The sequence below is a fragment of the Rhea americana genome, unplaced genomic scaffold (genome assembly GCF_003343005.1).
Source record: "Rhea americana isolate MKP2758 unplaced genomic scaffold, rheAme1 scaffold_82, whole genome shotgun sequence".
Classification (NCBI taxonomy): domain Eukaryota; kingdom Metazoa; phylum Chordata; class Aves; order Rheiformes; family Rheidae; genus Rhea; species Rhea americana.
Window position 1 is genome coordinate 1,893,539 of NW_028187001.1, and position 22,958 is coordinate 1,916,496.

Sequence of the window (22,958 nt, forward strand, 5' to 3'; positions counted from 1 at the left end):
AATAAGCCAAGGTCCATCTTGTGGTGACTCTGTCACTGGGACTGGGATGAGTCTCAGCTTTCCAAGCTGGCCTGAGGGAGCATCAAGTCTCACAGGTGGCCCCAGTAACCTGGGGCTGGGAAGATGTAGGAGACGTGACCTGCACGGAAGGGYGTACAGGCTGGTGGGAAGGGGAGTCTGTACGTGTTGGGATGGTTGCCAGTACCTGTGTTTTGCTCTATCCCACCATGRATACAAATTTTGTTTTCTGTGAACAAAAAAGTTCAGTTGGATTTGAAGCGGAAGGGWATAGTTGCAGAGTGAGGACACAGTAGAGCAGTGCATGGTCATCTCGGGCAGCCCTCACATTTTCAGGACACTTTGATGTTGTTACCTGGGCACTAGCAATGAAGAAGCCACTTCTTGGAGCTGAGGGAATGAGTAAGGTGTGTTCCCTTACTTGTGAAAGTTTGGGAATCCTACATATTCTTTTCTCTGGGCATGGATGTATGTAAGTGGGAGTCTCTCTACTGAGAAAAATACAGCCCTGCCAGAGATAGAGACTTTTCTGTACACTCGTTCAAGCTTTAAGAATTACAACAAAACAAAAAAATRCATTCACTATCTTCAGGCATTTTATTCAATAACATTTTCTGCCCGTGAAAACTACTGAAGTATTTACATCTGAGTGATGTTCTGGGCAATCATCTGTTTATAGTCAGTGACAACAGTCCAGATCTTTTTAGACTGATACATATGCTTCTGAAATATAATTAAATATAGAGAGAGTAGAATACATTTTATTCCCCACTTAATTTCATTTCTGAATTGCAAGACTTCTTTTGATTTACAGTTCTGTAGAACAAAAGATGCTCGTTTTGAAAAGAGGGTTTGCTTTGATGAAACAACGTAGCTGTCATGAACAGCGTGGTTTCACAATGATACAGAAACTGTTTGAATGTCTCTGTATAATTCGTCAAAGCATCCATGTAACTGTTTACAAATGAATTTTTGACTGAAAGTTTAAAGTGCTCATTTGCTTTTGAAATTCATGTCCTGCTGAGGCTATTCCTGCAGTAAAGGATACATGGAAAAAAGGCACCATTTCATACATGAGTATGTAAGCAAATACTCAATGTAACTTGGATTCGTTGCTTCAAGGATGTTGGTTTCAGCCATACAAGCTAGTCACTTGAGGCTGATATATATTTTTTTCTCTCTTTCAAAATGTGAGGTTTTAAGTACCATCGTTACTTAGTAAGGGRGAAGCACACTACATTTTATCAGAAGTGCAGTGTTTTCTGTTATGGATGATGATTTTCTAATTACAGTCAGCCCTGCAGCCTCTACTTATCTCTGTCGCGGTAGTTACGGCTGCCARGCAGGAAAGTGTCTCCTCTGCTTTTCTATTCACAGAAAAGAGGCAAAGGAATAGAGTCATTGCTGGGCCTCCACCTAGAGGTGTCCCCACATCGTTTCTGTGTTCCTTCCTACGTACATTTTCCGTATAGCTTAAAGTGGTAATTTTATCAAAAGACTCAGTCAGTAGAAGCTTCTTCCTGCACCCTTTCGTTTTCATTAGTGCCAGAGGAAGACTGGTGCTGAACATTASTTTTCATATTCCTTTAATGTCTTTGAAGTGCACAATTCTTGGATTCTTTCATCAAGCCGTAAAATTAGCACAACCTTTTCTTGAGCATGCAGGCTTGGTGGGCTGTATTTGCCAAGTCTGGAGATTTCTGAATAGTGAAAGCATACTGAGATGTTTTTGGTTTGTTACATTTTCCCAAATGCAGCCAAATTGTATGCATTTCTGACCCCTTTTAGCCTGTGTATCCAATAACAGTTCTGTAATTGTGTAGGAGAAGATGCAGAGACTTAAAATGATTGCTGCTCCATTGWGATAAACATCTTGATTCAAGCCAGTCCTCTCCGCTAGTTCTCAATATCTCTTTTTCCGTATCTTACTCGCTTCTTATCCTTTTTGTAATCCCACAGCGCACCGTCAGTTTGCATTGTTGTGACTCCTGGATGAGGCAGACTTTAAGCTCAAAAACCACCATATAGAGAAGCTGAACAAATAGTTACCCCAATACTGCAGTCTGCTTTCAGCTGCATTATATTTCTAGCTCAGTGAGTGAATGCTTTCTCAAAAGTGACCTTCTGTTTTGAGCACGCAGAAGTGGGTACTAAAAAACTTGCCAAAGTTAACTTAGATAACTATGGTTACTGCACTATCATCTATATTTTTTTATGTTTGTTTGTATTTTATAGGAAATAGCTGTATATATTGAGGTTAGCTATCTGCACTTCTTAGTTAATAAGTCTTTTTTATTATTATTATTTTAAGTACTGGTTTTATGCAGTGGATTGTGTTGTTTGCATTGCCATAAATAGAGATTTCCCCAATTAACTTTTTGATTCAATGTTGAAGTGACAAGAGGAATCTGGAATAGTAATGTCCTTTATGCTGGATTTAATTGCTTTATTAAATTAATTATGATCTAATTTGCATGACCTCTTCCTCTCACTTCCTATTTGGTCTTCTATTTGGTAAAATCCAGCTACTTCCTTGGATAACAGGACAGCATTTTGTCCATGCTGTAGTACTGTGCTATCTTGCATATTACTGTGTTGTATTTATTAATCAGACCAGAAGATTAAATCAGGAAGGTGATTCTGGAGGACCTTTATTTTAGAATAACAATAGTGTARAATACCAGCTGTAAAACGTTCAATTTTGCTAAATATTTTTTGTGCAGTATACAAGAGTTCTAGTGCAGAACCAAGTTAGCATTTCTGCTTGTCAAGGTATGTAACAACAATTAAAATTAGAAGTATCTTTTACAGATAAACTAAAGCAGACAGAACACATAATTAAACTGCCATTTATACTACTTTCTTCCAGCAGTATACCACCRCAGTGAAAATACTGCAAAACTTTTGCAACAGATGTGTTGCTAAAAATTTTTTTTTAAGCATGGAATAATATTTCTTGTTTCAGAATTTTGTAGCTCTTAGAACAACTAGTTCCTGATCTGTAACTGGAGCTACARTTTCCCTCCAGTTCTGTTCCCCTTGAGAATCTATGTGATTGCTGAGCTTATTCTGAATAAAATATGAATATTTTCTCTCTGATTTGAATGGAAGAGTTCTATGGCCCTTCACCTTTTAGAATATTTTATAAAGGATATATGTATTTACAACCATGTAACTAGTCTCTTTGCCCAACTGGACAAGGACAAAATTAAGTTTGAATGGTCTGAAGAAAATGAGGAGGATGTAAATGGATGAGTGATGGTCAAATGATARGAATCTGAGTGGGTAGCTTATTTCTGCATTTTTAGACTTTTATTTTTTTTTCTATTTTTCTATTTTTTTCATATTTCTATATGCTGAGCATGGAGAGTACTTGTGTGCAGATTGGTATAAACTTTAGCAGCCTTTTAAATGCTATTCTTTGACAATATATGTATATATAAATGGATTTCTCTTAAATGAGTTTTCTTTTCCTTTTTTCCCCTTAAGCTGATTTRTAATCTATTTCCATTCTATTACAGGTTTTTAAAAGTGGGAAATACTTTCATGAAATTTTAATTCAAAAAAAGTGTTCTTCTCCTGAAAGTTGTAAAGGCTGAAAAGTTCTTAGCTGGCCCTAGCAGCTGGCTGACCTTGACTGACCTACTTTCTGGGGTCCCACTTGGCTTACTATATTCCATGAAAAATCTTAGTCCGGTGTAGAACAGCCTACAGTCCAAGTAGAAGTTTTCTGATGAAGGGTCTTCTCTTTCTGGTGTGGAAGAGATGCAAGTTGCCTTCTTGTGGGGAAGACTCGGCAGATGTAGATATCCTCGGAAAGACAAGTCTGACCCACTGATAGGACTGGAGGGATGGCGGTAGCTCATTGCTCTTCCCTGCTCCCACGCACACGTTCTGAATTGATCTATACTGAAAATAGTTGCAGCCAGAGAGTGCAGCTGCAGCCTCCTTGGGAGCCTCCAGCATTCTCACCAGGAAATTCTGCGGGTCCTCAGCAGCGAGAGAAACCCCAGCAGCATGGATCTGCCAGAGCTAGGTGGAGGGACTGTGCCTCCCTGTGGGTGGAGAATGAAGCTAAATGTGAAATAAGATGGAACAAAAGCATGAATAGCTTTCTTTTTTTTCTTTCTTTTCTTCCCTGAAAAGGAGGGAGAAACAGTCCCCAAATAGAAGTGCACAGAAAATGAAAGGGTAGAAAAAAACAATAACTAGAAAGTGAAAATAACAAGAAAATGAGGGGCAGGAGAATAGTAATACAGAAGTCATGGATGCGTAACACACAACAGAAAATAGAGATTARGAAAGTCTACTCTACAGTAAAAGCATGCTAAATTGCATAGGGCATTAAAAAAATAAGACATCATAGAAACACTCAACTGTAATGCTATTTTGCTTGTTYGCTTTGGAAGTGTCCCATCAAATATGTAAGAAGGCATTCATGTCCTAAAAGAAGTTATACACCTGGGAGTTCATGCTGCAGAAGCATTAGTAGTGCTTCATGGCTGGCTATATGTCTTTCTAATTACTTGGAAAGTATAAATAATTTTTCATGCAACTGAGATACAAATGTTGTTCTATATGATTAGCACATGAAACATCTGTAGCAAGAGCGTGACTGTGGCAGTAGATATGTGTATCAGTTGCTAAGGAGTGTGAAGCTTTATTACTGAGCAGTTTACCAAACTGTGRGAAGAGAAGGAATATTACTTAACCTGCATGCTGGATCCAATTCTGATATTGCTGGTGCCATCCTTGAACTTTCTACAACCTTTGTAACAAAATTAGTATTAAAAGTCTTAAGATCTTTTTTTCCCTTGTTACCACCTTCTGAAGATGTATTAGTGAGAATTAGTAAAACAGACCCTGGAAAACCAGATATTTCACAATCACCTTACCAGAATCCTTCATTGAATTTGCATTCCTGGCTACAGGTTTAAGTTTTTCAGTTTTTGGTTTTTTGGGTTTTTTTATGACTTAAGACATGTTAGTGAGAATTAATAAATCAGTTCTCTTGAAAAACAATTATTGCACAATCACCTTACTAAAGCTGCAGTCAGGAATGTAAATTAATGAAGGGGTACAATGACATCCGAGTGTGCCAATTTCAGTGAATAAGAAGGGAAGTTTTATAAGACAGAGGTAAACAAGAACTGGATTTCCAGTTTAGACACAAAACTTTCTGAGAAATTGCGCAGAACTTTCTTTTCTGATCTGCTTTTTGACAGCAGGAGCAGGAAAAATAACTCGGCTCTCCAAACTACCCTCAGAGATGAAGGGCAAAGATGCTGGCTTCCCAAACTACCTAAGGCATGGAAGCAGCTGGTGAGAACGCTTACTCATTAAGTATAATATTAATAATTCATTTTGTTGGCTTATCTTTTTGGAACTGCTTCCAGTATTGCAAATCCTTTGCTTTCTGATAGATTAAAATTAATTGGTTGTTCTTCTATTAAACCTGATTTGGGAGCAGATCACTCTTGAGGCAGCATAAACAGATTTAAATCTGCGATGCAGCCATTCTCTCCTCTCCCATGTCCCAGCAGTAGTGTTGTGCTGTGGGCTGCCCACCAGTATCCACCTGAAAAAGAGCCCTRCCAAAAATTAGCAGCTGAATCCTACCAGAGGAACTGTATCAGTGTTTTCTGCTAACTTCAGTCCTTGAATGGGGTCCRCTCAGTTGCAGAAGGGGATTGGAAAATGGAACAGAAATGAAAACCCGGATTCAGATCCTTTAAACGCATGGCAGCCTGGATTGACTCTGATTGTTGAAGGATTGCACTCCCAGTCTGATCAGATAAACACAGGAGTCTTCCTCCTTTTGCAAATGGAGTGGAAGGTTTGTAGTGCTGACACCCTCAGCTTACAAGCAGCTGTAAGGGCCAGTTCAGGGTTTTGACATCAGATGTGATCAGCTGCCTTTGGAAGGCAGTAATTAGTGCCACTTTGGCCAGACGGGTGTGAAATGGCTCATGACACAGGAAAATCACCCTTCTTTTAGGACATGTCTTAAATATATGTTCTATTTCAGATGAGAAAAAAGCATGTTTTTCATCTAAACAGCATTAATTTATCTGAGGTGATATCCAAGGTAAAAGGTAGGCATATAAAACCAAAAAGAAAAGCTTCAAATAAATGAAATAAATACCTGACATGGGAAAGTTTCTGGAAATAYATGTTGCTGATTCAATATTAATTAAAAAAGATAGCATGCATCCTGCAGTTGAGTGTATTGTGGCAAATTTTTTTAGTAGTAGGAAAGAAGATGATAAGTCACTGTCATTTAGTTGAAGAGCTGCAGCATGTTGGACTTATAGGTTGATCTAAAGTATCCTGAGGGCCCAAATTTATTCCAACCTAGTCTTGGCATCCTGCCCTGTGCAATGCCTAGTGAACAGAAGGTGTACTTCCTATGGGTTAGACAGGACTCTGATTTTTATATTTTCTTCAGAYTCCCCTTCCTAGACCAAATAAGTCAAATAAAGGAGCTTCTCTTGGATGGTCACCATAATTGGTCTCTTCCACTACGACGTCTAATGAAAGTAGGGAGGGCTTATTTTCCTTAGCTGCTTTCAGTAGGTGGTGTAGTGTGTTTTCTGCTAGGAAAGCTAGAAGCACAGCAACTTAGCTAGGTGGGATGGAATAGTCTGTTTTCAGAATGTAGAATTAAATCATGATGTTTTTTATTAAATGTTAATCTCTGTTGTTGTTTTAATCTAATGCGCTGTCCTGTTAGTGTTAATAAGCCTTTGTGATTACCAGAACAGAGCAGGAAAATGGTCCTGGAAACTTGCCATCCTGATAGTCCGGCATGAAGTGTAAACACACTAAGTAAAGAGCTGTGATTTTTGTACTGAAAGCATTATCGCTTTCTCTGTGGGAGTAACTAGTGCATGAAAAATGCTATCGTTTACAGTAATGCATGTGATACGGATCCTGGGTGTACTTGAACCTATTTTATTGGTACGCGTAAGCTCGTTGCACGGTAACAAGGCAAAATATGCGAGCACTTGGTCAGTAAAGGGCTAATCCTGCAGTCTGTTTTCAGTGAGGAAAATCTGCGTGGGTACAGCTTGCTCTGTACCCACCAAGTGATGTGCTCCCCCAGCACAGTCCCGTGTTTTCCTGTGATTGTTCATTACGGGTAATGTGAGGCGGTTTTTCAAAAACAGGGTGGAACGAGACAGAAGATTGGTCAGATTTGTGAATCCCTGACTTGCATCTTCAGGGTGTTTCTGATCTCGTCATCGYCAGTGGGGCTGGCGGCGGCACTTTCGGAGCAGCCGCGGGAAGGATTACTGCRTTGTCATAGTATGACTTGTAGGGCAGTAAGTAGAACAGCAACAAGCCAAACATGGATAATTACATGAAGGGAAGCTTACTTCATCTTATCCCRTGGTCCTTCTGTCCCTGATTCCTCCCACGTGCCCCTTTCCATCTGTTTTTGTGCAGGTTATGAAAACATCTTTTCAAATAGCTTATTCAAGCTTTGGGTTGTACATGCCTGAAAAATGACATTTTTCTTTTTGATGCTCCATCCCATGATACTTGTTTTCATTTTGGAAATAGACCTCCACCTGTATTTGTGTTTGCTTTCAACGTTAATGTAATGACACCATCTTTAACAGGAAGAATTGAACTGTGTAGGACAGTATCGCAAGAGGGCAAACATTCTGCAATAGTCTAACATTGCAAGTCATCTGCTGATACACATAAGTCTATGAGTATCAGTTAGTATTGCATTCTCTTAGGGTCGTGACACTGGAAAAGGCTGAAGCATATAAGTTGTGTCAATATCTTTTCTTTCCATTGGTGCTTTGGAAAAAAAATTTTTTTTAATAATAAGTTGTTATTAGTCCTCAAAATCTACTGACTTTGTATCTTGTCTAGCAATTGTGCTAGTGTAAGCATGATTTCCTTCTAACAACAGGCCAGAGATGTTCTGCAACAGCAAGAATTCTATGAATATTTCATGAGTAGCTTAAGTTAGAATTTGCAAGATTAAAAAAGAGGAAACTGGGTCAAATGCAGATGGTGTAAGCATCCAACTTCTTTAATACTAAATTCATTTATATCATATTTTGAAAGCTGAAGAAGTGATTTTCTCTTTTACTTGACCATTTTACAGAACAATTACTTTTCCCTTCTGAATTTTGTGGGGCAAACTCCAGCAGTCCTACAGGGCTTCGCACTGAAGGGCTTGGGAGACAGCCTCAGGTCATGTTTTTCCAGCAAGACTAGTCCCTTTTGGAGTAAAGACTATGCTGTTATTTTTCTAGGTATATCACTGAATTTGAACTATAGGGGAGCAGGATAGTAGGTGCTGTTTTCTGTAGAGCAACACTGAAGTTCAGGCCACTTCTCAGTTGATGAATCTGTTGCAATAATGCAAAACAGTTGCCAGAGGTAAAGCCACCAAATACAAAAATCGTAGGTGCTGGAGGAGGGCTACCATCATTGAGAAGGCCAAAGGAGCAGTCAAACCTAGTGCCTTGCCTGCGGTGCTGCTGTGCCTGGCCCTGGGTACCTGCATGCCCTTGGCCTGTCTGTTCCAGGGGGTTGCCTTTCTGATCTTCTTGCTCTTTACAGTAGTGTAGTGTACTCTGTAGCCTTGTGTTTGAGCTGCCAGGATGTATTAAGAAGTTTACATGATTCACACTACCTTCCTTAGCCATGACATTTGAGCTGCGTGGAGGAGAACAGATGATAGCATAAGCATGATAACCGGTGGGGAGAGGCAGGTAAAATGCACGCAGATGTTTCTACTGAGCTTTGAAGCACAGCTCCTGCAAGATTTCCTGAAGATAAATTTATCACTTTGAGCATATGTACTTGTCCACTTTTAAGGTATATGGCTGATATACAGAGCTCTTATGTTTGAGTTAGATTGTGTTTTCAAATACTGTCATTAGCCCTAATTGCCAAAGCACCTGCCAGTGGTCAGATAAATGAAATAATAACCTGAAGTTCAGACTAGAGGAAGGTAAGTTTTTTTATTCTGCTGTCCATTTCTAAAGAAGAGCTGGAGAATGGCTTTATAAACAGAACTAATTAAACACGGGAGAAAGRATCATAATCAATCTGTGCTTTTTTGGAATCTCTCTTACATCTGTAGGTATGATAGCGGCTCCCTTGTGTAACCTCAGCTGGGTTTTGATCATTCTTTGGCACTGTAAACAGTGATTTTTAGGCTTCATTTAAGAGGTGGTGATACACAAGATGTAAAAAACCCAATGTATTATAAGCCTCTTTGGAGCTGTTTATAGCCAATACCACTGTTGTCAATATTTCCACCYACACATTTTTACTCTGATGTCACTGTTATCCTTAATATTTATCTTTTATTTATCTTTTTTCTCCCAACCATATAGACRTTTTTAGTCTTGKCGAATAAAATATGTAAATGGCTAAGCTGTAACTAAGCCCATAGTGGTTTTTGTGGCTTTTTAAAATATGCATGGAAATAAAAAGTGTATAAATGCAATTGTTTTTGTAGCATTATTGTGATAAAAGACACTTCTAAATTTAATATTGATCTTTTTTTTCCTTTACAAATAATCATCAGTGTGAGATGGAACTGTSTTGTGTCTTTTCCAGCACAAGTGCAGGCACACAATGCAACAGGGGCCTCAGGAAGGGTAACCCACCAAAGGCTCCTGTTGGTCCCATTTGATATCTCTGCGTTACCCTTGTCCTCTTCTTTGTAGCTGCTTTTGGAAGACTTCGTCTGTCCTGTAGTTTTGTCCCGTGGTAGCTCCAGCCACTCTTATTTCTCAGTTTTCTTAAAATACCTGAAACCCATGTGGTTGTTACCCTGCATTTGTGCTGGCTCAAACTGAAAGTCTGGATAGTGCTGTGCTGAAGGAGGCCATTAGGGATTGTCTTTCTCCCCTTACTTCTCCTTCTCCCCCCAGAATATCCCCAATGAGTAATGACACTCAAATACACAAAACAAAGCTAAAGCAAACTGATTTCTTCTTGGTTCATTTAGGCTTGTGTCTTTCTAATTCCATGGCAGAATTTTTCAGGTTACCTCCCCCATYACGTAGTGTGTTTTATCTGCAGTAAGCTCTGATGTCTGCAGTAGATATTGAAGCAGCACTTTTAAAAAGAAGACTATAATGTTAATGACAAAGAACAAAGTCTCTTATCCTCCTACCAAAGGATAAGTAGACCCTGTTTCTGGGGCTCTTCAACTAGAATGAGATTGCTTTAGCTACAGTTTTGTGGCTGACTGGCTTCCAGCTTTGCTTTTTTGATAATGTTTTGGATTCTTTTTTTTATGGCAATTAAATCACTGCTTATAGAATAGTAAGCACTGRAGGAAGTTATTTCAAAGAGAGTTTGCTCCGTATCAAATTTCATTTCTTTTTAAAGTGTTGAATACTGCCTCTTTATTAGGAATTATCAGGGAAATTATTTCTAGTTATTTTCGTGAGTGAGTGAAAGTGGGTTTTGTTTCTTGTTTTTTTCCTCTCATGCTGTTTAGGTKCAAGGTCTGGCTGGCTGCCCCCACCACCACCTGCATTGCCCCCTCGACCTTCTGTAACTCAGGTAGGTACAACGTTTTAGACTGTGTATTACTCCATATTTATATTACTGTTGTGGTGGTTAAAACAAGTTAGCTTGGACTTCTAAGCTGTTTGCATTTCCTAGTTAATGCACATGTGCAGTTCACTCGGAATTTCATGCRTGTCCTTTTCCATTGGTCTGTATAGTCAATGTGTTGCAATGTCAAATTACTGACTAATAATATCTTTTTGTAATGGAGCCAGCATGCACCCACTGCATAAAATTATAAATTAAAGGCTACTAAGGCTAGTCTACTATTAGAGTTTGATGCCTAGAAGGCATGAGCTTGATACCAGCTTTTTGTTTCTTAAGCTTCAGATGTTCAGAGGTCATCTGTTAAGGGAGCCACAGCATATAAGAGTTTATTTCACCCATGAGTGTGAAAAATCACGCTGAAATGAAGTGAATTCCGTGGCAGTTGTGTTGTTGAGTTTCAAGCCATYAGTGGCACACGATTTTTGTTAGAGCATCATAACACCATAGCACGTTGAAAATAGACATAATAATGAATATCTGCGTGCAGATACTTCTTCATATTTTAGGAAGCAGTGGAGAATCAGTGTTGTTCTTTTTATGCTGTTGGCTCTGCTAAGCCTTAGGCAGCAGTACACTGTATATATTACTCGCTTAGGGTGAAATGCAAAATGGAGGACAAATCCACAGGAAAGCTAACAGCTCATTAAACACAAAACCTTGGTGAGGCACCTTTATTTGGCCAGAAGCAGTCATCACTTGAGTTTTGGATCCACTCGAAGAGTCTAATGTTAACAGCTCTTGTTGTCCAGTACTTATGATAGAATTATTAAAAGGTTTGTTGCCACCCACAGCTGCACAAAAAAACAATCTAATTTTTCTCTTTTTACCTCCAACTCTCCTGCTTTTACCAAGCAAGATTTGGTAATTGTTTTCTTGTCAAATGATAGATTCTCATTTCTTCACCAGGGCAGTGAAGAGAGCTTTTAATTTATTTATTCACATTCAGCTGCTTCCTTACTCCATCACAAATACTGAACCAACTGCTTATCCTACACTGCACCATGTAGAATACAGGACCTTTCTAAAATTATAAACACAAGATCCTTGTGTGAAATTCTTGATCCACTCCTATCCAATATAAAAGTCTGTTTTCTGAAAAAAGGAATGGCTTCTGTGTCTATTCAGTATTGAATATATAGCTGATCGTTTGCTTACATGTATTGCTTATATTTACTCAATTTAATTCTGATGATTTTTAAAGATATTTAATGAAATATCTTTCAAAATATTGTTGTCCTGACTTCTAACAAAAAAGTATATAAAAACATTTCTTGAAACCATTTAAGCTTCACCCTTGTCATGTTCTGTTTGTTTTGTCTTCAGATGTGCCTTTCTGTGATAAAGGTGTAATCAGCCATAGGGGTGTATGTGTGATGGGGCTATAATTCAGTTTAGCTGACCTTACGAATGGTATGTAGGGAGTAGTGAGCATATGGATTGCATTAGTCCAATGGGCCCTTGATTTAAAGAGCATGAAGAAATTGGAGAGAGGGATATGCTTTCAAAACAGAGACAGGATCAAGAACTGAACAAGAGCCATGATGCTGAAATGACACATTCAGCTTTTTCCTGTTTCAGGATTTACCAAGCTCTTCTTAAATTCCCGTTTTAACTTCTTTTCAACAATATTGTTGAAAATCCCTTTTATTACCTTAATATTTTACTGTATTCCTGCAGTTAAGTACTCTGAATAACAAATGTAGCTTGGAAGAGAGGTGAGCCCCACGTATTTCAGGTGATTGTGCACCATGTAAGTATGCTTGCGGTGTGATTATTTTGGCTGTGTTTTGAAAATTGGTTGATGGAGGAGGAAAGGGACATAATTTCTTCTGAAGACTATGGTTTTCTGTGGATGGCTGAGAAGCAGCTTGGACTGGTGAGCTCTTTAGTGTGAGATTAAAGGGCTCGTTGGATGTTAAGACCAAAGCGCATAGAAGTATCAAGGGATAGGTATTACATTTCAATAAAGCAGAAGTCCTTCTGTGAGCTTMATCAATAGGAATATAGAAATGACATCCTTAGTCCTTGGTTGCTGTTGTTTTTAATAACATTTATTTCACCCTTAAARAAAACATTATTTTTCCTGTCAAACCCTCCAAGGTAATCAAGCTCAACAAGCTACTGAAACACTGGTTATTCATAGTGTGCCAAACRTCTCTAGTCGTATCATAAACTTACTAAATTATATCCACATCTGAGTCTGCCTCCATAATGCAGTTAGATGAATAAGGGGGGAGAAGGACTGGATCACTGGGTAAGCATAGCACGAAGTAGAGCATAGAGCTAGTATAATTGTGGCCTGAACTCCAGGTCTGCTTCTGTTTTGACCACAGAGCACTCTGTTTTTATTGTGCAACCGAACCTCAGTTGTAACTCAGTGGATACACAGGCTTATTTTGACAAGTTCAGTTCTTGGGACCTTGGGATGACCTACCAGTTCATAAGGAAATAGCAGCTGGGCTGGCTTCTCTGGTCTGAGTTCCTTCTACCAGCCCATGCCATTTTATACCATTGAGAGGCAGACATATTTTCAGATGTGGATGGATGTGTTCTTAACTGCTATACCAGATTTTAAGGTTAATGGATTAACTGTGCATTATTTTCTTCATGATTGTCTCTAAAGAAGTATGGTAATTTCATGTCCTCAGGATTTTTTTTTCTATTGCCAAAATCAGCATAGTATCAACTTCCATCTGCATCAGTCTACAAAGTGCATCCTAATTTCCTCTAAGTTTTCACCAGATGTTTTTCTAATGCAGTGATGCTTTTGTCTGTGGTCCCTGTGATGACTATAAATAAAGATGGACAAAAGGCAAGTTGACATAATACAGAGAGGTACCATGATAAACCAGCATCTCCAATTTAGCATCTTTTTTATTCAAATTACATCCATACCGCTGCTCTGCAAGCCATTTTGAATTGATGTTTCCAGTAAGATGTTGTAAAATGCAGAATGAAATCCTTTATTAAAATCCTCAATTCTTAATGCTTCTTTCTTACTGACAGTTCAGTTTTGCCTAAATTCTATGGAAGGCACTTGGAAAGACTGTATGTGGAAAAAGGCTGATACACAGATTAGAGTTTGGTTTTGGGTAGTATGTTATTTTGAAGTATTTTCTTTTTACTACTGTGTATATGTCTGTGTATAACTTTAGCAATGAATTGCCAGTGGTACRTGTCACACTTAGCAAGTCGGTAGTACCTATGTTTATTTAAGAATAATTAGTTTATGTTTTCCTTCTCATTCTGACCATGAGTATGTAATATGCTCAAAGTTATTGCACAGACTTGAGACACTGGCAATACCCTTAACTCTTTTCCTCACCTCATGTGACAAGTTACAGCTTTTTCTTCTTCAAGAAAAAAAAGGCCACAAGTCTTTGGTTTGTTTGGCCTTGTGAGTAATGTCCTATAGAACAGACAGTTTGTAGCTGTTTGAAATATCTGCTGTGTATTGTCTGGGCTTGAAGAGAACTGGATTCAGTGTCCCAAATCATTTTTTTCTGGTCCTGTGTTCTTAACTTAATGGTAAATGTAAGTCATCAAGGAGAAATGAAATCGCTCTGGCTCCAAACTTTGTGCTGCCCCAGGGTTACATGGAAATTCTATGCAATTTACAGACGGTAGGAATCATGATAGCAAGGCAACAGCATACATAGCTGATTTTCAGTGACACAGATTTCAAGCAGAGAATAACTTTGGATGCACATGAATAACATTCCACTGAAGCTGAACTGGAACTGAACATGCAGATGCACATCCCAAATAAACCTCTGTTGTTATTTTTTCAATGGAAACCAAAATAATACTTTATTACTGTTGGCTTTTAAGCCTACAGAAGCTGTTTACCACAGCTGCTTACTATGGGAGACTTAGCGGCATATTTATGTTAATAAGAGTTATGGATGAACACTGAAGAGTAAATATAACTCTTCAGGATTTTATCCAATGTCAGCTAACTATCTGCAACATTCTGCAATTAGATCAACCTTCCTTTATTTTAATGACTCTATTTCTGTGCCTTCCTGTCCAGTAATGATGATGCATCTTCAGTCCTGCCTGTGGTATATAAGGGGATTGGAAAACAGCGAGTCTGGAAGAAAACTCTGTATATCTTGGCTGAAGAAAATGTCATTCCTAGTTTCTTCTCCTGGAGTCTAAATTTTAAGCTTGTTGGTTTTGTATATTAATACTGATTTGTTCTGGAGTTTTTTTATAGAGAATCTGGAACTTACTTTTCCTCTTGATTCCATATTGGCAGTTTTGACATGTGCTGAAAAAGCTACATACTGAAGCACAGTCTTCATGTGAAATGGAGCAGATAGGCATTTGTTGCATTTATCAAATCAAAGCATCTTGAGTGCATTGCAATTCTAAAGATTAAAATCTCACTATATTATTTGAAGTCATAGTTAGACTGTCAATTTAGTGACCATCATTAGCATTAGAAATTGTTGATTCAATGAAACCACAGAGACAGTTGTGTCTCTAAGTGCGGTGAGGGATGAGGAGTGGGTCACGCTTCTCAGCTATGGGCACCTCGTTTCGTTTGAAAACTAAAATAATATTCTTTTTAACATATTAAACGCTCAGCTCTCACAATGTTATTTGATATCTCCTAATTCTTTGAAGCTTTGTGACCATTCATCATTAAAAATTGCAAGTGAAAACTGGGACCCAGTTCAAGAAATTGTCTCTATTAGTATGCCTCCCTGTTCTCCTGAACTCTCAAAGGGGCATCAGGTACTGGGTGCGCTCAGGCAGTGTCTGTAATAGTGAATTAAATGTGCCCACGCTGATCTCTGRCACTGAGGCCAAGAAGCGTAGAGCAGCTCACGTCCGTGTTGCTCAAAAGCGTTCGCCGCCTCAACAGGGTGGCCACATGCAAGGTCTGTGTTGGGAGCCGGTCCTGGCCCATGTGCCATCTCCTACCTTTACCTGGGAATTGTTTGAGCACGTTAGTTGGTCCAGGCCAAAAGCAAGCCCTGTTCAAACACTTTAATGGAGTAGCCAGTTAAGTTCCAGTTCCCAGTAACGCTCCTCTTCTCAGAGTAGTTTACTGCTGTAAACATAGCAATGCTGTCTCAGCACCTAAGAATTTGGCACTCACTGCAGACAGCAGGAGTACAAAGCTCCAAAGGCAGCAGTGCTGTGCCTGAGCTGGAAAAAACACTGCAGCATTTATAGAGACCTTCGGGCAAAAACTTTGGATGCCAGAATATCTTRATGGTCAGGCAAAGCCCTTGCAGATTGTCTGGCCCTTGTCTTCCACRGTCAGTTCACCAAGGACTGTGCAAGACCACAGAGATATCCTATTTTCTCTAATGATCTTTGGATCAGGTGTTTTGTATATGAGGATGATGATTATTTTCATGTTTTAGTACTGTTCAGTCATAGTTAATTTGGAAATCCTGGCAAGCCTTCCTTGAGTGTTGGATATTTCACCCCCTACATTGGCCAAAGCAGCCCACACCTGCTGGTCCCCAGGATATGTTCTGTGCTCTGTCTGTTTTTACAGACATTTGGATAAAGCTTGAGATAGATGGAGGATGGGATAGGGTTTGCTTATCTCTGTTACAGGGGTTGTTTTGAGAAAGTGTTCAGCCAGCTGAGGTGACTCCTTACACTGTAAAATTATGTGAGGAATTTCAAGTGTTGACAGGACACCTGGTGCTTTATAGGAAGGAACATTTTGTTGCAGAAATTAAAAAAAAAGAAGAAGAAAAAAAGAAAAAAAATTGCTTTTGGCAGCCTTCTATTTGTATACACAATGGTCTATTTCCAGACTACCTTTTCATATTAAACCACAGAAATACTTTTTAAGCTTCTGTTTACAACTGCTGTGTAAGAAAAGTGATTTTTTAAAAATAAACTCCACTGTTTTGGCTGCAGATTAACATGTGTTGTATAAACAGTGTATTAGATACTGAAGAAGTCCATAATAAAACTGAAAGTCTTCTATAACATAAAAGATTTTGCCATCTGCCACTTTAATATAATACAAGTGGATTATCCTCCTCTGTCTTGAAAATTATRTATTAAATCTAAAATGGCCAGATGAAATAAATTATGGTTTAAGAAGTGGTGGAAACTAGTACAGTTGGAATTGAATTTGGGAGTAGCTGATGGATACCATAAACTTTCTAAAGTTTCTGGGAGGGTGGGAGAAGGGCAAATATCTTAATTAAAATATGTAATAATTTTTGAATTTGGCTTCATATTTAATAAAAAAACCCACACAATCAAGAATCCAATGCCTGTGTCACCAGTGGTATGTGCATACCCCTTTCTAGCTTATGTTAATCTGGTTTAGTGGAAGTGAGGTATTGAAACAGATTGTTAATGCTTCCATCTGGGTCCTGTTCTTTCCTTGCAAATGGGCTAAACATTGCAGCAATTCATTTATATTTACTGCTTTTTTCCTAAACCTTATCACTAGCTCTCAGACAGCTCAGGAAAAGAAAGCTTATCAAAACTTAAGGGCTGTGCAGTGCTGAGAAAGCAGTCAGCACGCTAAGACCCCGGCACCTTGTTGCATTTGCATCCCTGTGGGTTTTCTGTCTGTCTTATTATTTGTGGTTTCTCTAACAGGCAATAGAAAAGAATTGATGATTCAGTGTGGGATACACTAGAGTCACAAACTGAAATTGAGACATCTTGACTTCTTAGAAATTGCTGTTAGATACAAAAATATGAATGTTTAGAAAGGAGAAAAATAYCTCTTAAATGAACTTACGTAGAGTTGATAAAAGATTGCAATAGGCACATSCTGAGCAATAAGCCTATTTAGTATCCTACTTTTTCTTATAGATAAGCTATTCTTAATACCTTTTTCACATCTAAGCAGTGGCATTGTAAGTGATGATTATGGACTATTWCAGAGAGAATTTAATTCCTGTGAGTAGTGCCATTGACTACAATGGGACTATTTCCATGTGTAAAGTTACCGTGGAGCATAATCTGAATCCAGAATATATTCTTTCCCTCTTGCAAAAAATGGTCTTATGTAACAGAAATATGAAAGCTCCATGAAGACCACCTGTAGTGGAAGATCAGTTAGGGATTGTCTTGAAAAGTGAGYCTGAAATCTATATATAATCCAGCATTGCTAAGCAAAAAACCTAGAAATACAAGTGAGGAACTATTTGAAAGTAATTCAATGGCTTTTTCAAAAATCTCTTTAAAAATCTGAGGCTTTCAAAGCACTTTGTGCTCAAGTGATTGTTGTGTACCCTTCTAGAAAGGTCCTGGTAAGTGTTGTCATGTGGAGCAGTGAGGTTATGAATGGCTGGTCTAAGATCATACAGTGAAATAACAACCACTTGCAATTCCTAATACTTGCTTGCCATGCTCTAACCATTAGGAACTGTCTGTTCTAATGCTCAATATTGGCCATAGGCTGCGGGTTGGTCACTCCCCTGGCTATGGCCATTCTCAGAGACTTTGTTGGCCAGTTTTATCTTCTATCTGGGAGAATGTGGAGGATATGACTATTTCTAGAAAATAAAAATTCTTAGTGAAGAAAGAAAGAGAGAGCACTTATCAATAGCTAGATTTTCATCTCTGTGAACAGTGAAGCTCTTTGCAGTCTTTGAAATAGGACATAATGTTACTCTTTTCTGTAGTCATTTATTGTTCTTACCAAAATTAAGATGTTCCCAGACCTGGTTTACAAACTATCTTTTGTACTGCTGAGAGTGTTTTAACCTCTGAGCAAGATTTTCATTTCCAAACTAGTACAACTGATGCAGCCTTGGATGTGGACGCAGAAATTTACTCCATTTGATTGACATGAATTAGACTCTTCCATTTAACCACCTTTATACTGCTACAACTGAATTTTCCTTTGGAAGACCATATTGCATAAGCAATATAAGCATAATGGGGAGGTTAGATTCTGAAGTTTTATAAACCAGTGTTAAAGATTTTTAAACCCTACTGTAATGATGTGATCAGAGAAACATTTCTTTAGGACATTTACTGCTGTGCTGAAGGAAGCTTTTTTGCTGTGTTTCTGATTGAGAAATGAGCTGCTCAAAGACTATACTAAGCATGCAATAAGAACAATCAAAAAGTACAATTAAGTAAAAGGAACCCACCTTAATTGGAACACTTTCTCCTTGCACACCACTATAGAGTTCAGACAGAAATGTTTCGGAGTCGGTCTCACTCTTCCCACAAGCAGAAGGCTACAGGGACTGGTTTCACCCCTCATCCAAAGCAGAGATGGGAAGGAAATCTGTGAAGATTCCTCTGCGCCCCTCTCCCCCCACCCCCCCMAAAAAAGGTGTATTGCTCCTCCTTTTGTCAATGCCGTGTTATGTCTAAGAATATTAGACTGGTTCCCTCCCTGCAGAAGCATACTTCAAGCAGCTTCCTTCTTTGGAATATTCTCCATGTATTTTCAGTAGTCAGCAAGGTAGGAGATATTACTCTTTAAGGAGAAAGTTCAGACTCTGAAATCTCACAGTGTTACCACTGGAAATTTCCAATATCCCCTTGGAAGATTTTTCCGTTAAAATCCATGTGGGGACAGTGTGGGGAGATACCAGGTTGTAGGAGTGCTTGCAGAGCCTCTAAAGCCTTGTCTAGAGAAGATTCCTGGATTAGCTGTATCAGAAAACCCTTGCACTGATGCAGTTGCAGTTTATATATAAAGATTTTTGCCTAGGTTAAGTAGTGTCAACCCTTGAACAAAATCCGCTGCAGCAGCATACAGATTTTTCTGTATCATCAAATACTGCAAATCACTGACCAAGCTTCTACGTGAGGGAGAAGCTCCAAAGAGCTACAGCTCGCTCTGTCCKAGCGCTTGTTGTCCTCCCACCCTGTGAATGAATCTGCACCGCAGGAACAAGCGCAATTCAGTGTACAAGCACAGAATACGAACACCGCTATTTTTTTGCACTCTAAGCAAAATACACAGAAATGGCCTGTTTTGCGTGCCACTAGGTGGCACTTTAGGGACACGGCAGTCGCTTGGTTTTCCTCGTTACGGATGGGCTGCCTCACCAGAACTGGTGGGATTTTTTTTTGTTTTGTTTTTTGTTTTTTGGGTTTTTTTTGTTGTTTTTTGGTCAAATGTAGCCATTTATTTATTTCACTGTCTGCCTGCACTGTCCAGGCTGCTGGGCTTTGCATACCTGGCTGAGGTATGCACTCACTATCCTGACAGCAGGGAGTAACAGCCAGCTCCGCAGTTCCAACCTAAGCCAGCAGGTRTGAAGCCCTCTAGTAGTCACGGTTGTTAAGCTACCAGCCACATCTCCACGCTCATATAGCCAGTGAGAAATAGGTGCAGCCCCATTAGGAACTGTGCTAGTGGATTGTTGGAAGCTTTGAAATCATAGCCTTTGGGCATCAGYATCAGCACTCTGTTTTGTATTTGCTTCCAGCAGGACACAAAGTTTGCCCTTTTACCCATTTCAGTTTTCTTCAATTTAAAATAATATTCTCTCCTCCAATGAGGCCATTTTTTTGATCATGTTGGGTTCTGGTTTGTTTTTTTCCTCCTCCAGGTCCTGTTATCTTATTCTGATTTCTATTTTCCTGTTTACTTGTAATTGACAGTGTGGAGTACAAGTCTATTWGTCATTTCTGTATTACTTGCTCAGGCTGATTCTTGAAAAGTTGCATTTACCTGTGTATGAATATTCACAAGGTCCATCTCTCATTCTGTGGAATAAGGTACTGTGTTCTTGCCTTGCAGGCARGGTTTAATGTTGACTGCAACTTTGCCAGACTACTGTTACCAGTGCTTAGAAACTTGATTTCTTTCRAATATATAGAAAGTGATCCTAGAAATCAGGGAGTTTATGGGCTATTCAGCTTATTAATAAAGAAATGCTGTATTGCATAATATGCTTTTCTAAAGATCTTTGATTTTTGTAGACAGAACAGAATATTGCTGTCTTCCATTTTGCCCTCCTATATCATAGAATCAGCAAGGTTGGAAGGGACCTCTGGAGATCGTCTAGTCACTGGTTGTAATAGAAGCTTTTCAATCCATGAAGTGATTTCCAGAATTGAAATGCTAAAATCTAATAGTTATTAAAATCCAAGTATTTAAAATATTAATATTCAAAAACTCCTGGAAAATTAGAGTAGACTTATTTTCTAGCATCAGATAACACTGCAGATGTAGCACTTGGAAGAGCAGGAGAGAAATCTTGTCAGCCGAGACACATTTTCCTGCTCTCCAGAGGAATTGCGCGTGCATTTAGAAGGAGATCACAAATCGCACTCCTCTGTGCACATGTTCGACATCATATAGTTGAAGAACAGCAGTAGCCTGACAGAACTCCTTTTCCCCTGCAGCTTTTTGTTGAGYTCTTATTGTTTTTGTTATGAAAGAAATGGAAGTGGTATAAAAAAGATCTTCTTTTTTTAAAACATACCAAATTCTGTACATTCTGTCTTTTTTTAAACTTATRATTAAGCACTGTGAAACTTTTTACTGCTACAGAACTTGATGAGTCTAAGCAACAGGAGGTTAGACTCTTCAGTGCATGACAAATTATTGTTGGTAGGATTTTGGCCCCATTAAAGTTTGGGTTTTACTTTGCACTTTTTTGTTTTAGACACAAACTTTTTTTTTCTTTAAAGAAATGAGCCATTTTTGAGAAAAGATCATGATGGCAGATTGCCTATCCTGCCTGGAGGYCCTTGTCAGTTGGGCTCTGTCTTCACAGAATTGGGGAAGAGCAGAAGAGGCGGGAGCTGAGTGTCTTCCACCTTCCTGCTCCTTCCTTCCCTCCCCTTCTTGAAGAGCCACCTGATAGCTTCTYTATGGAAAATGGCCTTACCAAATTTTCGTGGTATGCCAGGGACAAATACCTCCAGATTCTGGTACCCTTCCTTAGCAGAAGTGCTGCACCATGTCCTGGTAAAGCAAACTCCAAAGGTACTGGAAGATTGGGAGGCAGCGAAAGAAAAGGGTTTGTGCTCCACTTTACACCTGTGGAAGAAAGTTATTGGAGGTGGGGTGTTTTGTTTGCCTTAAGTGTAGACCCATGTTTTAAGTCTTAACCTAGGTTTCTATTTGGGAGGAAGGAAGGAAGGAAGGAAGGAGAGAGATTATTGGCTTCTTTTATGACTTATATTTTTAGTAACTTTATAGTAATTTTTGGTATCTTTCATAGTTTTTCGTTCTAGCCTTACATATTTCAAAGGCAGAGGCTTAGTCCAATGMATTTGCATCAGTTTCAGGAGATGATAAGGTGACAAGGTGCAACCAAGATCTTTCTAGCTTTTATTTCCCACCCTGCCCCAGGCCTTAGTTTTTTCTATGAGTCTTTAGGCGATAAGGGTAACTCTAGAAGATGTCCTGGGCACTAGGTCATTTATATTCAGAGGCATGGTTCCTAATATTTCACAGAAAAAAGCTTTTCTCTTGTTTTGCTATCAAAATAAAAAGAAAGAAAATAGTGGCATTAAAAATCTACAAAAGACGTATGTCATCCATTCAGCTGTCACGCTGGATCTCTATTTCCTGCGCTGTTGAATTGTTAAGGTAACTTTTCTGTGTATAATGTTTCCTTTCACTGACTTTATTGTATGTGACTGCTAGTCATTTTCTGGGTGTAGCAATGACTGATTTGTTGTTACAGACAGAGCAAGTATCCGAGGTTGAATTACATCCTCAGTTGAATAGACCCACATCACAGACAGAAGAAAACAGTTCAACAAAGAAGGTGAGACCTGCACATGTTGTTCTATTGTCGAGTGATTTGCCTTCATCAACAAATGTCGTTGTTTTAGGTTTTAAAGCAATTAAACTGGGGGTTAGGGTTATGTTTTTACATGTTTATCTTCTCTGGAGGTCAAGGCGCTAGAGAGAACTGGGATCATGTGTGACATCAGCTCAGATAAATCATTAAGAAAGCTCTTAGTACATACACATCAGTGTATGTGCTTTAAGAAGGGCAGYTTGCCATTTGTTTCGAATCAATAGGGACTTGTGGAGCCTTAGGGAAGACAAAAGAGAATTTGATTGTTTTTGACCTCTGTTTCACAGTAAATCTTCCAAATTGTGACACACTTCTTGCTTCCGGTTATTAAAGATTCGGTTTTGATCCCATATAAACACTCCTGTTTGCTAGAGGTCAGAATCTGCTACTAAATGTGCATAGAATTTGAGACATTTCCTCGAATGCTTGCTTAAGATGTACRTTTTTCTATTATGTTTTTGCATGAGCATGTAATTTGTATAAATTAATCACTAAAATTGCAATGACAGTCTTCACAGAGCCTCACTCATGGATAGAGTGGCCTTAAGCAAACGTTTTCCTAGCTGTACTCATGCTGCCACTGCCTCCTCCTACAGATTTTTGATA

The 22,958-nt window shown here is 38.8% G+C and overlaps 1 protein-coding gene across 1 annotated transcript in view; it reads left to right on the forward strand.

Moving 5' to 3' along the window:
- REPS2 (RALBP1 associated Eps domain containing 2) overlaps positions 1-22,958 on the forward strand; it is a 65,840-nt gene that overhangs the window by 36,039 nt on the left and 6,843 nt on the right. The window contains exons 14-15 of the mRNA XM_085323161.1: positions 10,505-10,569; positions 22,233-22,316. Coding sequence (XP_085179287.1) covers positions 10,505-10,569; positions 22,233-22,316 — 149 coding nt within the window. The remainder of the gene's footprint in view (positions 1-10,504; positions 10,570-22,232; positions 22,317-22,958) is intronic.